Raw genomic sequence first — 14554 nt, 5'->3', positions numbered from 1 at the left:
GTGTAGTGTAGGGAGGGGATAGTGTAGGGAGGGGATAGTGTAGTGTAGGGAGGGGATAGTGTAGGGAGGGCATAGTGTAGGGAGGGGATAGTGTAGGGAGGGGATAGTGTAGGGAGGGCATAGTGTAGGGAGGGGATAGTGTAGGGAGGGGATAGTGTAGGGAGGGTATAGTGTAGGGAGGGCATAGTGTTGGGAGGGGATAGTGTAGTGTAGGGAGGGGATAGTGTAGGGAGGGCATAGTGTAGGGAGGGGATAGTGTAGGGAGGGGATAGTGTAGGGAGGGCATAGTGTTGGGAGGGGATAGTGTAGTGTAGGGAGGGGATAGTGTAGGGAGGGCATAGTGTAGGGAGGGGATAGTGTAGGGAGGGGATAGTGTAGGGAGGGCATAGTGTAGGGAGGGGATATTGTTGGGAGGGGATAGTGTAGGGAGGGGGATAGTGTTGGGAGGGGATAGTGTAGTGTAGGGAGGGCATAGTGTAGGGAGGGCATAGTGTAGGGAGGGCATAGTGTTAGGGAGGGCATAGTGTAGGGAGGGGATAGTGTAGGGAGGGCATAGTGTAGGGAGGGGATAGTGTAGGGAGGGCATAGTGTTGGGAGGGCATAGTGTAGGGAGGGGATAGTGTAGGAGGGGATAGTGTAGGGAGGGCATAGTGTAGGGAGGGGATAGTGTAGGGAGGGCATAGTGTAGGGAGGGGATATTGTTGGGAGGGGATAGTGTAGGGAGGGGATAGTGTTGGGAGGGGATAGTGTAGTGTAGGGAGGGCATAGTGTAGGGAGGGCATAGTGTAGGGAGGGGATAGTGTAGGGAGGGCATAGTGTAGGGAGGGCATAGTGTAGGGAGGGGATATTGTTGGGAGGGCATAGTGTAGGGAGGGCATAGTGTAGGGAGGGGATAGTGTAGGGAGGGGATAGTGTTGGGAGGGGATAGTGTAGTGTAGGGAGGGCATAGTGTAGGGAGGGGATAGGTAGAGGGAGGGCATAGTGTAGGGAGGGCATAGTGTAGGGAGGGCATAGTGTAGGGAGGGCATAGTGTTGGGAGGGCATAGTGTAGGGAGGGCATAGTGTAGGGAGGGGATAGTGTAGGGAGGGCATAGTGTAGGGAGGGTATAGTGTAGGGAGGGTATAGTGTAGGGAGGGCATAGTGTAGGGAGGGCATAGTGTAGGGAGGGCATAGTGTAGGGAGGGCATAGTGTAGGGAGGGGATAGTGTAGGGAGGGATAGTGTAGGGAGGGCATAGTGTAGGGAGGGCATAGTGTAGGGAGGGCATAGTGTAGGGAGGGGATAGTGTAGGGAGGGCATAGTGTAGGGAGGGCATAGTGTAGGGAGGGGATAGTGTAGGGAGGGGATAGTGTAGGGAGGGGATAGTGTAGGGAGGGCATAGTGTAGGGAGGGCATAGTGTAGGGAGGGATAGTGTAGGGAGGGGATAGTGTAGGGAGGGGATAGTGTAGGGAGGGCATAGTGTAGGGAGGGGCATAGTGTAGGAGGGATAGTGTAGGGAGGGCATAGTGTAGGGAGGGCATAGTGTAGGGAGGGCATAGTGTAGGGAGGGCATAGTGTTGGGAGGGCATAGTGTAGGGAGGGGATAGTGTAGGGAGGGCATAGTGTAGGGAGGGGATAGTGTAGGGAGGGCATAGTGTAGGGAGGGCATAGTGTAGGGAGGGTATAGTGTAGGGAGGGTATAGTGTAGGGAGGGTATAGTGTAGGGAGGGGATAGTGTAGGGAGGGGATAGTGTAGCGAGGGTATAGTGTAGGGAGGGTATAGTGTAGGGAGGGGATAGTGTAGGGAGGGCATAGTGTAGGGAGGGGATAGTGTAGGGAGGGCATAGTGTAGGGAGGGGATAGTGTAGGGAGGGGATAGTGTAGGGAGGGGATAGTGTAGGGAGGGCATAGTGTAGGGAGGGGATATTGTTGGGAGGGGATAGTGTTGGGAGGGGATAGTGTAGGGAGGGGATAGTGTAGTGTAGGGAGGGGATAGTGTAGGGAGGGCATAGTGTAGGGAGGGGATAGTGTGGGAGGGGATAGTGTAGTGTAGGGAGGGGATAGTGTAGGGAGGGGATAGTGTAGTGTAGGGAGGGGATAGTGTAGGGAGGGCATAGTGTAGGGAGGGGATAGTGTAGGGAGGGGATAGTGTAGGGAGGGCATAGTGTAGGGAGGGGATAGTGTAGGGAGGGGATAGTGTAGGGAGGGTATAGTGTAGGGAGGGCATAGTGTTGGGAGGGGATAGTGTAGTGTAGGGAGGGGATAGTGTAGGGAGGGCATAGTGTAGGGAGGGGATAGTGTAGGGAGGGGATAGTGTAGGGAGGGCATAGTGTTGGGAGGGGATAGTGTAGTGTAGGGAGGGGATAGTGTAGGGAGGGCATAGTGTAGGGAGGGGATAGTGTAGGGAGGGGATAGTGTAGGGAGGGCATAGTGTAGGGAGGGGATATTGTTGGGAGGGGATAGTGTAGGGAGGGGATAGTGTTGGGAGGGGATAGTGTAGTGTAGGGAGGGCATAGTGTAGGGAGGGCATAGTGTAGGGAGGGCATAGTGTTGGGAGGGCATAGTGTAGGAGGGGATAGTGTAGGGAGGGCATAGTGTAGGGAGGGGATAGTGTAGGGAGGGCATAGTGTTGGGAGGGCATAGTGTAGGGAGGGGATAGTGTAGGGAGGGGATAGTGTAGGGAGGGCATAGTGTAGGGAGGGGATAGTGTAGGGAGGGCATAGTGTAGGGAGGGGATATTGTTGGGAGGGGATAGTGTAGGGAGGGGATAGTGTTGGGAGGGGATAGTGTAGTGTAGGGAGGGCATAGTGTAGGGAGGGCATAGTGTAGGGAGGGGATAGTGTAGGAGGGCATAGTGTAGGGAGGGCATAGTGTAGGGAGGGATATTGTTGGGAGGGCATAGTGTAGGGAGGCATAGTGTAGGGAGGGGATAGTGTAGGGAGGGGATAGTGTTGGGAGGGGATAGTGTAGTGTAGGGAGGGCATAGTGTAGGGAGGGGATAGTGTAGGGAGGGCATAGTGTAGGGAGGGCATAGTGTAGGGAGGGCATAGTGTAGGGAGGGCATAGTGTAGGGAGGGCATAGTGTTGGGAGGGCATAGTGTAGGGAGGGCATAGTGTAGGGAGGGGATAGTGTAGGGAGGGCATAGTGTAGGGAGGGTATAGTGTAGGGAGGGTATAGTGTAGGGAGGGCATAGTGTAGGGAGGGCATAGTGTAGGGAGGGCATAGTGTAGGGAGGGCATAGTGTAGGGAGGGGATAGTGTAGGGAGGGGATAGTGTAGGGAGGGCATAGTGTAGGGAGGGCATAGTGTTGGGAGGGCATAGTGTAGGGAGGGCATAGTGTAGGGAGGGCATAGTGTAGGGAGGGCATAGTGTAGGGAGGGCATAGTGTAGGGAGGGGATAGTGTAGGGAGGGCATAGTGTAGGGAGGGGATAGTGTAGGGAGGGCATAGTGTAGGGAGGGGATATTGTTGGGAGGGGATAGTGTAGGGAGGGGATAGTGTTGGGAGGGGATAGTGTAGTGTAGGGAGGGCATAGTGTAGGGAGGGCATAGTGTAGGGAGGGCATAGTGTAGGGAGGGGATATTGTTGGGAGGGCATAGTGTAGGGAGGGGATAGTGTTGGGAGGGGATAGTGTAGTGTAGGGAGGGCATAGTGTAGGGAGGGCATAGTGTTGGGAGGGCATAGTGTTGGGAGGGGATAGTGTTGGGAGGGCATAGTGTAGGGAGGGCATAGTGTTGGGAGGGGATAGTGTTGGGAGGGGATAGTGTAGGGAAGAGATAGTGTTGGGAGGGCATAGTGTTGGGAGGGGATAGTGTTGGGAGGGCATAGTGTAGGGAAGAGATAGTGTTGGGAGGGGATAGTGTTGGGAGGGCATAGTGTTGGGAGGGCATAGTGTTGGGAGGGCATAGTGTAGTGTTGGGAGGGCATAGTGTAGTGTTGGGAGGGCATAGTGTAGTGTTGGGAGGGCATAGTGTAGTGTTGGGAGGGCATAGTGTAGTGCTGGGAGGCCATAGTGTAGTGCTGGGAGGGCATAGTGTAGTGTTGGGAGGGCATAGTGTTGGGAGGGCATAGTGTAGTGTTGGAAGGGCATAGTGTAGTGCTGGGAGGGCATAGTGTAGTGCTGGGAGGGCATAGTGTAGTGCTGGGAGGGCATAGTGTAGTGCTGGGAGGGCATAGTGTAGTGTTGGGAGGGCATAGTGTAGTGCTGGGAGGGCATAGTGTTGGGAGGGCATAGTGTAGTGCTGGGAGGGCATAGTGTTGGGAGGGCATAGTGTAGTGCTGGGAGGGCATAGTGTTGGGAGGGCATAGTGTAGGGTCACTATCCCAGGCCCTACCATACAGTCAGGGTTAGGTTTGTGCTTCACAAGGTTTAGGTCTGAGGTGTATGTGGAAACATATAACTACTATTACGGCATATACAGTATGTGTCGTTTGTAGCAGTGGAGGAAAAGGGAGGACCCTTTGACAGTAGACACTTTCCAGTTCTAAGAGTGTGAATGCCATTTCTGATGTACTTGTTCTTGGCCAATTTCATCAAATACAAATGGGTTGGAGTATCAGGTATCAACAGTCATAGTATGGTCCCTCCTTTTGACTTAACAGTCATAGACCTACAGTAGCTATTATAAAACATCTGTTTAGGTGAATAGGGAGTGGTTATAGGCACAAAAACATGCTTCCATTCTTAACATATGTGTTATAAGAAGTTTAATTTCAAAATAGACTAATCAAATCATTAGTATCTAAACAATAGATCATTATAAAAGCAATTTCCTGTAAAAGTTGCTATTGTCTCGACAGAGTGAATGACTCAAGCTAGTGTTTTTAAAAGAAACATTATTATGACAATTTCCATTTTAACATTTTTTTTTCAACACTACTACACAAAGAGCTGGGAAATATAAGGACTCACATACTGAATTGGTGGCCTAAGGACCTGTTGTAAGTTTGATGTTATAGGTCAAATTAAATGAATATAAAAAAAATATAATTTCTCTACCTTACATTTTCAAAAGTCTTGCCTAAAACAAATGCTGCAGACAAACCAAAATATTTCAATCTAAAGCTATTAGAAAGGTTAAGTGTTATTTCCAAGAGAACTTCGGCAGAATTTCTTTAGACTACACCTTCAGACAGTGGACACAACATGCGATGTGGAAGTGGAATAGTAGGGCTTTGCATTGCAGCATTCTCTGGAGACAGCAAGGGAGACCTGAAATAGAATGAATAGAATCACATAATAGAATCATTCTAATTCTATGGGCTGGAGTCATGGTGACTAAGACATAGACACTGGGCTCTGGGGTTTGGGATGGGACAACTGTGTGTGTGACACCTTTCCTCATATCAGGCCTTGGTCCAGTCCAGTGAGTTGGACGAGAAGTGGGTCCGTGCAGCAGCCACAAAGTCCCACACTGCTGGAGTAGTTGTGTGTGTATGTGTGTTTGCCTGTTTGAGAACCCTCTTGGAGATGGCAGAGATTAAAGAGGAGGAGGGAGGGAGGAGCAGCTCTATGCCTGGAAATCATTCCCAAAGTGTCTGATCTGGTCCTCAGTCATGGACAGGTATGTAGCCCTCATGCTGGGGGAGTACTGTGGGAAACAGAATGTCACAGGACGCACAATTAGAGACAACACCAGGTAACGTATAGTGAATGACAACAGTATAGAAGAACACAGGACGCTTTCAGAACAGTATTTAGCCAGCTAGACAGAAAGAAAGGGGAGGTAGGGAAGACAATAGGGTGCCTAATGCAAGCATTCTAACACATCAGTTGAGGGGACTGGGAGTCAGACAACACTGTAGGCCCCTCCTTTTGGACCAAGCCTTCTCAGACAGTAGGTGAAACAGGGGGAATACCGGGAAGGTTTACGCCATGCACACATAGGACTGCTGATCTGTCTCTGAATGTCCCAACCCAGGGAGGAGACGTGAGGATAGGTTACACCACCACAATCCCAACAGCGGGGGAAGACAGACCTGACTGGGTCAAACATACAACTGGAATGATGACGGTGATGATAATGATGTCATGATGATGATGATGTCCTGAACAGTAAGGTTGATAGTTCAAAGCCATGCCAGATGTGAAATAGAAAATGCAGTACCAAAATGAAAATGGAGATGAATAAACATTTTATGATTTGAAACGAAGGCAGGGGGAAAAGCAACTGGGAGTCTATCTTATCCTTCAGACAACAGAGAGGTCCAAAGAGGAGCAGAAAACAACTTACTCCGTTTCTAAATTGCTGAGTGTATACCTCCAAAAGTTGATTAAAAAAAAGAAGAAAGAAATGAAATACAAACAAACATATAAACAACGAACAAACGAATAAACAATATAAAGAAGCTGTTAGCTGAAAAGGTAGAGTGCCACGCCCCGTAGAAGGTAGGTATGTCCAGAGAACACCACATGACATTACCAGTGAGATCATCACAGCTTCTTGGCTAGAGACTGGTAGTAGAGAGATAGGGCAGGGGAAAACACCGAGGTAGATACGGTATAACACTCAATGCTGCATCCCAAATGGCACCCTATTCCCTATATAGTCCACTGCTTTTGACAGGAGCCATATGGGTGCCATTTGGGACTCAGCATTAGTCTAAGGTAATAAACCTTACATTCAGTCAACTACAAATACATCATCCCATAGGAAGGATGGCAGGCAGCTACAGTAGATTTAAACAGGCTCAGATACCCATAAGATGTCTTTTCATGAAATTCCATTAGGCACAGCAGGCCTTTGAAAGGAGACAGGAGAGGGTAATTGATCTAAATAGCTGCCATTACGAGGCCCCAAAGGGAGGTGAATTTATCATGAGGACCAGAGAGAGAGAGAGAGAGAGAGAGAGAGAGAGACTGACCTTTAGAGAGAAGTAAAGTGACCAACTAGGGACTGACACCTGTGAGATCTTCCCCTGGGCATTGGTCTAAATAACACGCTTCCATCTCATCTTAAATGCATGAACATGTACACTACAGTATACCTATGTTAAACTTCTCTCTCACTGTCCTATTCCCTCTGTAAAGAGTCACAATCTACACCTATATTAGACAGACAGATAAAGGTACAACGTTAGCGGAGTTCTCTCTGATACGTCCCTAATCAAACTTTGATTTAATTTGATATGTGATCAAACTGATGATCATGATCAAAATCCTAAGTGGAAATATGTTATCATGTGGACGTCATATAATGAAGTGTAGGTGTAGGAGGCAAACATCTCCATGTTGATAGTCCGGTTAATGGCAGCTTCGCAATCGTGGTGATAGTTCTGGCGGATCTGAGACTCCATCTTGGTAGTTGGTTTCTCACAAACCAACTAAAACAACCATTTAAACGACCTAAAAGTAAAATTGACTTGAGCAAGTTAAGGAAGGCATCATGTAGAGAGCATCATATGGGGGAACTCTTTACCAGAGTTGACACTACAAACAGAAAATAGACGCAGGAAGAAGTCCTAGCGGGTCACTGAATCAGAATTAAATAACAGAACAGAAATCCTGGTGATGAGAGAAAGATCAGTATTACAATGCTGATTGACTTGATAGTATGTGGGAGAGTGGCATCCGGGTTGGGGTCAATTCAATTTCAATTTAGTCAATTCAGGAAGCATACTGAAATTTCAATTTCAATTCTCCTCATTGGAATTGACCCCAACCATCTTCGGCAAAATCATTCGCAAGGAGTTTCCTGCAAAAATATTATTTGAAGATTTCTAGGTCTTGGCCTCTGGGACCCAACGCACCGAAGGGGGCGGAGAGCCTCTCCCGATCAGAGGAACGTTCTCATACCGCGGGTTTCCCCCGAACAACACTGACTGGTTCCTGAGGAGGGAGAAAGAGAGGGAGAGAGAGATAAAGCGTCTGCTAAACAAACATTCCCAATCACCAAAAATCTAGCCAATAACATATCACTCTGGGCCAGTATGCCTTCTTAGCGAGCATGATTCTTACAGTTTACAGTTAGCTTTATTTTAGCTTCAGTATGTTCATACGTATAGCATTACCATACAGTCAAAACCAGGCCAGGGCTGGACTCACATGTACTCTGAGACAGGTGCGTTGGACACAGCCTGGGCAGCCTGGGCGGCAGGCTGGTGAAGGCTGCTCTGGCTGCCCACACTGCTGCTGTAGCTGCAGAAGCTGTGCATGTTGGTGGTATGGTTGGAGTTGTGGGTTGTCACGCGTCTGGCCTGAGGGTTAAACGGGTCACCCTCGTCAATATCGTCATAATCACGCTCCCTGGAGAGAAGAAAAAGGGTGGAGTCGAGCAACATAGATGATTTAGTGACTTGTAAGGTGTACATACAGTAAAAACACAACGGATGTACTGTACACACTCTGGTTCTATATGTATATATATGGCCCTAAGCACACAGTCAAGATAAAGAGGAGTGGTTTCGGGACAAGTCTCAGAATGTCCTTGAGTGGCCCAGCCAGAGCCTGGACTTAAACCCGATCTAACATCGCTGTAGAGACCTGAAAATAGCTGTGCAGTGACCCCATCCAGCCTGACAGAGCTTGAGAGGATCTGCAGAGAAGAATGGGAGAAACTCCCAAAATACAGCTGTGCCAAGCTTGTAGCATCATACACAAGAAGACTCGAGGCTGTAATCGCTGCCAAAGGTGCTTCAACAAAGTATTGAGTAAAGGGTCTGAATACTTATGTAAATACTGCAGACTAATACAATTGGATATGATTTGAAATGTGATATTTCTGATGTATTTTTTTTATGTGAAAAAAGTCAAGGGGTCTGAATACTTTCCAAATGCACTGTATGTATATATATATATATATATATATATATATATACACACTACCGTTCAAAAGTTTGGGGTCACTTAGAAATGTCCTTGTTTTTGAAAGAAAAGCACATTTTTCATCCATTAAAATAACAGAAAATTGATCAGAAATACAGTGTAGACATTGTTAATGTTGTAAATTACTATTGTAGCTGGAAACGGCTGCTTTTTTATGGAATATCTACATAGGCCCATTATCAGCAACAATCACTCCTGTGTTCCAATGGCACGTTGTGTTAGCTAATCCAAGTTTCAAATTTTAAAAGGCTAATTGACAATTAGAAAACCCTTTTGCAATTATGTTAGCACTGCTGAAAACTGTTGTTCTGATTAAAGAGCAATAAAACTGGCCTTCTTTAGACTAGTTCAGTATCTGGAGCATCAGCATTTGTGGGTTTGATTACATGTTCAAAATGGCCAGAAACTAAGCACTTTCTTCTGAAACTCGTCTGTCTATTCTTGTTCTGAGAAATGAAGGCTATTCCATGTGAGAAATTGATAAGTTAGATTGGAAAAAAGTGTTATGGACAGACGAATCTAAACAGACAATCACAAAGAACATTCGTGAGACGCAGAAAAAATGAAAAGATGCTGGAGGAGTGCTTGACGTCATCTGTCAAGCATGGTGGAGGCAATGTGAAGGTCTGGGGGTACTTTGGTTGTGGTAAAGTGGGAAATTTGTACAGGGTAAACGGGATCTTGAAGAAGGAATGCTATCACTCCATTTTGCAACGCCATGCCATACCCTGTAGAAGGCGCTTAATTGGAGCCAATTTCCTCCTACAACAGGACAATGACCCAAAGCACAGCTACAAACTATGCAATAACTATTTAAGGAAGAAGCAGTCAGCTGGTATTCTGTCTATAATGAGTGGCCAGCACAGTCACCGGATATCAACCCTATTGAGCTGTTGTGGGAGCAGCTTGACCGCATGGTACGTAAGAAGTGCCCATCAAGCCAGTCCAACTTGTGGGAGGTGCTTCAGGAAGCATGGGGTGAAATCTCTTCAGATGACCTCAATAAATTGACAACTAGAATGACAAAGGTCTGCAAGGCTGTAATTGCCGCAAATGGAGGATTCTTTGACGAAAGCAAAGTTTGAAGGACACAATTATTATATCAATTAAAATGGATTATTTATAACCTTGTCAACGTCTTGACTATATTTCCTATTAATTTTGCGCTCTCATTTCATGTATATTTTCATGGAAAACAAGGACACTTCAAAGTGACCCCAAACGGTCAAAAGTTTTAGAACACCTACGCATTCAAGGGTTTTTCTTTATTTTTACTATTTTCTTACATTCTAGAATAATAGTGAAGACATCAAAACTATGAAATAACACATATGGAATCATGTAGTAACCAAAAAAAGTGTTAAACAAATCCAAATATCTTTTCGATTTGAGATACTTAAAATAGCCACTCTTTGCCTTGATGACAGCATTGCAGATTCTTGGAATTCTCTCAACCAGCTTCACCTGGAATGCTTTTCCAACTGTCTTGAAGGAGTTCCCACATATGCTGAGCACTTGTTGGCTGCTTTTCCTTCACTCTGCAGTCCGACTCATCCCAAACCATCTCAATTTGGTTGAGGTCGGGGGATTGTGGAGGCCAGGTCATCTGATGCAGCACTCCATCACTCTCCTTCTTGGTCAAATAGCCCTTACACAGCCTGGAGGTGTGTTGGGTCACTGTCCTGTTGAAAAACAAATGATAGTCCCACTAAGCGCAAAACAGATGGGGTAGTGTATCGCTGCAGAATGCTGTTGTAGCCATGCTGGTTATGTGTGCCTTGAATTCTAAATAAATCACTGACCGTGTCCCAGCAAAGCACCCCCACACCACTATACCTCCTCCTCCATGCTTTACGGTGGGAAAAACACATGCAGAGATCATCCATTCACCCACACCACGTCTCACAAAGACATGGCGGCTGGAACCAAACATCTCCAATTTGGACTCCAGACCAAAGGACAAATTTCCAATGGATTAATGTCCATTGCTTGTGTTTCTTGGCCCAAGCAAGTCTCTTCTTCTTATTGGTGTCCTTTAGTAGTGTTTTTTGCAGCAATTTGACCATGAAGGTCTGATTCACACAGTCTCCTCTGAACAGTTGATGTTGAGATGTGTCTGTTACTTGAACTCTGTGAAGCATTTATTTGGGCTGCAATTTCTGAGGTGCAGTTAACTCTAATGAACATATCCTCTACAGCAGAGGTAACTCTGGGTCTTCCATTCCTGTGGTGGTCCTCATGAGAGCCAGTTTCATCATAGCGCTTGATGGTTTTTGCGACTGCACTCGTTCTTGAAGTTTTCCGTATTAACTGACCTTCAAGTCTTAAAGTAATGATGGACTGTAGTTTCTCTTTGCTTATTTGAGCTGTTCTTGCCATAATATGGAATTGGTCTTTTACCAAATAGGGCTATCTTCGGTATACCACCCCTACGTCCACAAATTATCTTTTGACAAGGCACACCTGTTAATTGAAATGCATTCCAGGTAATTGAAATGCATTCCAATGCACCTCATGAAGCTTGTTGAGAGAATGCCAAGATTGTGCAAAGCTGTAATCAAGGCAAAAGCTTGCTACTTTGAAGAATCTCAACAACAACAAAAAATGTTACTCCAAGATAGAAGGTGTGTCCAAACTTTTGACTGGTACCTGGTACTGTATATATACTGCTCAAAAAAATAAAGGGAACACTTAAACAACCCATCCTAAATCTGAATGAAAGAAATAATCGTATTAAATACTTTTTTCTTTACATAGTTGAATGTGCTGACAACAAAATCACACAAAAGTAATCAATGGAAATCCAATTTATCAACCCATGGAGGTCTGGATTTGGAGTCACACTCAAAATTAAAGTGGAAAACCACACTACAGGCTGATCCAACTTTGATGTAATGTCCTTAAAACATGTCAAAATGAGGCTCAGTAGTGTGTGTGGCCTCCACGTGCCTGTATGACCTCCCTACAACGCCTGGGCATGCTCCCGATGAGGTGGCGGATGGTCTCCTGAGGGATCTCCTCCCAGACCTGGACTAAAGCATCCGCCAACTCCTGGACAGTCTGTGGTGCAACGTGGCGTTGGTGGATGGAGCGAGACATGATGTCCCAGATGTGCTCAATTGGATTCAGGTCTGGGGAACGGGCGGGCCAGTCCATAGCATCAATGCCTTCCTCTTGCAGGAACTGCTGACACACTCCAGCCACATGACGTCTAGAATTGTCTTGCATTAGGAGGAACCCAGGGCCAACCGCACCAGCATATGGTCTCACAAGGGGTCTGAGGATCTCATCTCGGTACCTAATGGCAGTCAGGCTACCTCTGGCGAGCACATGGAGGGCTCTGCGGCCCCCCAAAGAAATGCCACCCCACATCATGACTGACCCACCGCCAAACCGGTCATGCTGGAGGATGTTGCAGGCAGCAGAACGTTCTCCACGGCGTCTCCAGACTCTGTCACGTCTGTCACATGTGCTCAGTGTGAACCTGCTTTTATTTGTGAAGAGCACAGGGCGCCAGTGGCGAATTTGGCAATCTTGGTGTTCTCTGGCAAATGCCAAACGTCCTGCACGGTGTTGTGCTGTAAGCACAACCCCCACCTGTGGACGTCGGGCCCTAATACCACCCTCATGGAGTCTGTTTCTGACCGTTTGAGCAGACACATGCACATTTGTGGCCTGCTGGAGGTAATTTTGTGGGGCTCTGGCAGTGCTTCTCCTGCTCCTCCTTGCACAAAGGCGGAGGTAGTGGTCCTGCTGCTGGGTTGTTGCCCTCCTCCACGTCTCCTGATGTACTGGCCTGTCTCCTGGTAGCGCCTCCATGCTCTGGACACTACGCTGACAGACACAGCAAACCTTCTTGCCACAGCTCGCATTGATGTGCCATCCTGGATGAGCTGCACTACCTGAGCCACTTGTGTGGGTTGTAGACTCCGTCTCATGCTACCACTAGAGTGAAAGCACCGCCAGCATTCAAAAGTGACCAAAACATCAGCCAGGAAGCATAGGAACTGAGAAGTGGTCTGTGGTCCCCACCTGCAGAACCACTCCTTTATTGGGGGTGTCTTGCTAATTGCCTATCATTTCCACCTGTTGTATATTCCATTTGCACAACAGCATGTGAAATGTATTGTCAATCAGGGTTGCTTCCTAAGTGGACAGTTTGATTTCATAGAAGTGTGATTGACTTGGAGTTACATTGTGTTGTTTAAGTGTTCCCTTTATTTTTTTGAGCAGTGTATGTATATATATATATATATATATATATATATATATATATTTGTGTGTGTTTTGAAGTCGGAAGTTTACATACACCTTAGCCAAATACATTTAAACTCAGTTTTTCACAATTCCTGACATTTAATCCTAGTAAAGATTCCCTGTCTTAGGTCAGTTAAGATCACCACTTTAATTTAAGAAAGTGAAATGTTAGAATAATAGTAGAGAATGATTTATTTCAGCTTTTATTTCTTTCATCACATTCCCAGTGGGTCAGAAGTTAACATACACTCAATTAGTATTTGGTAGCATTGCCTTTAAATTGTTTAACTTGGGTCAAACGTTTCGAGTAGCCTTCCACAAGCATCCCACAATAAGTTGGGTGAATTTTGGCCCATTCCTCCTGACAGAGCTGGTGTAACTAAGTCAGGTTTGTAGGCCTCCTTGCTCGCACATGCTTTTTCAGTTCTGCCCACACATTTTCTATAGGATTGAGGTCAGGGCTTTGGGATGGCCACTCCAATACCTTGACATTGTTGTCCTTAAGCCATTTTGCCACAACTTTGGAAGTATGCTTTGGGTCATTGTCCATTTGGAAGACCCATTTGCGACCAAGCTTCAACTTTCTGACTGATGTCTTGAGATGTTGCTTCAATATATCCACATCATTTTCCTTCCTCATGAAGCCATCTATTTTGTGAAGTGCACCAGACCCTCCTGCAGCAAAGCATCCCCACAACATGATGCTGCCACCCTCGTGCTTGGGATGGTGTTCTTCGGCTTGCAAGCCTCCCCCTTTTTCCTCCAAACATAACGATGGTCATTTTGGCCAAACAGTTATAGAATGACCAGAGGACATTTCTCCAAAAAGTATGATCATTGTCCCCATGTGCAGTTGCAAACCGTAGTGTGACTTTTTTATGGCGGTTTTGGAGCAGTGGCTTCTTCCTTGCTGAGCGGCCTTTCAGGTTATGGCGATATAAGACTTGTTTTACTGTAGATATAGATACTTTTGTACCTGTTTCCTCCAGCACCTTTGCTGTTGTTCTGGGATTGATTTGCACTTTTCGCACCAAAGTACGTTCATCTCTAGGAGACAGAACGCATTTTCTTCCTGAGTGGTATGACGGCTGCGTGGTACCATGGTGTTTATACTTGCGTACTATTGTTTGTACAGATGAACGTGGTACCTTCAGGAGTTCCCAAAGATGAACCAGACTTGTGGAGGTCTACAATTTTTTTCTGAGGTCTTGGCTGCTTTCTTTTGATTTTCCCATGATGACAAGCAAAGAGGCACTGAGTTTGAAGGTAGGCCTTGAAATACATCCACAGGTACACCTCCTATTGACTCAAATAATGTAAATTAGCCTACATGAAGCTTCTAAAGCCATGACATCATTTTCTGGAATTTTCTAAGCAGTTTAAAGGAACAGTCAACTTAGTGTATGTAAACTTCTGACCCACTGGAATTGTGATACAGTGAATTATAAGTGAAATGAATTATAAGTGAAATAATCTGTCTGTAAACAATTGTT

General features: G+C 46.3%; 1 protein-coding gene across 4 annotated transcripts in view; it reads right to left on the bottom strand.

Annotated features, from left to right (window-relative positions):
• Positions 1-4670: 4670 nt before the first annotated feature.
• The window catches only part of LOC115152881 (protein tweety homolog 2-like), a 97501-nt gene continuing 87617 nt past the window's right edge, over positions 4671-14554 (bottom strand). Inside the window, exons 12-15 of one of the 4 annotated variants that reach the window (XM_029697778.1) lie at positions 8025-8225; positions 7730-7808; positions 6214-6240; positions 4671-5571 (exon numbers count right to left, since the gene is read on the bottom strand). In XM_029697778.1, the coding sequence (XP_029553638.1) occupies positions 5491-5571; positions 6214-6240; positions 7730-7808; positions 8025-8225 (388 nt within the window). In that variant the 3' untranslated portion in view covers positions 4671-5490. Of the gene's footprint in view, positions 5572-5858; positions 6241-7729; positions 7809-8024; positions 8226-14554 lie in introns of those variants that run through there. The other 3 variants (XM_029697779.1, XM_029697780.1, XM_029697776.1) reach the window with 3 other exon arrangements.

Source organism: Salmo trutta, chromosome 18 (genome assembly GCF_901001165.1).
Source record: "Salmo trutta chromosome 18, fSalTru1.1, whole genome shotgun sequence".
Taxonomy (NCBI): domain Eukaryota; kingdom Metazoa; phylum Chordata; class Actinopteri; order Salmoniformes; family Salmonidae; genus Salmo; species Salmo trutta.
Note: the sequence above shows the minus strand (reverse complement) of the source record. Positions and strands in the feature narration are given on the sequence as shown.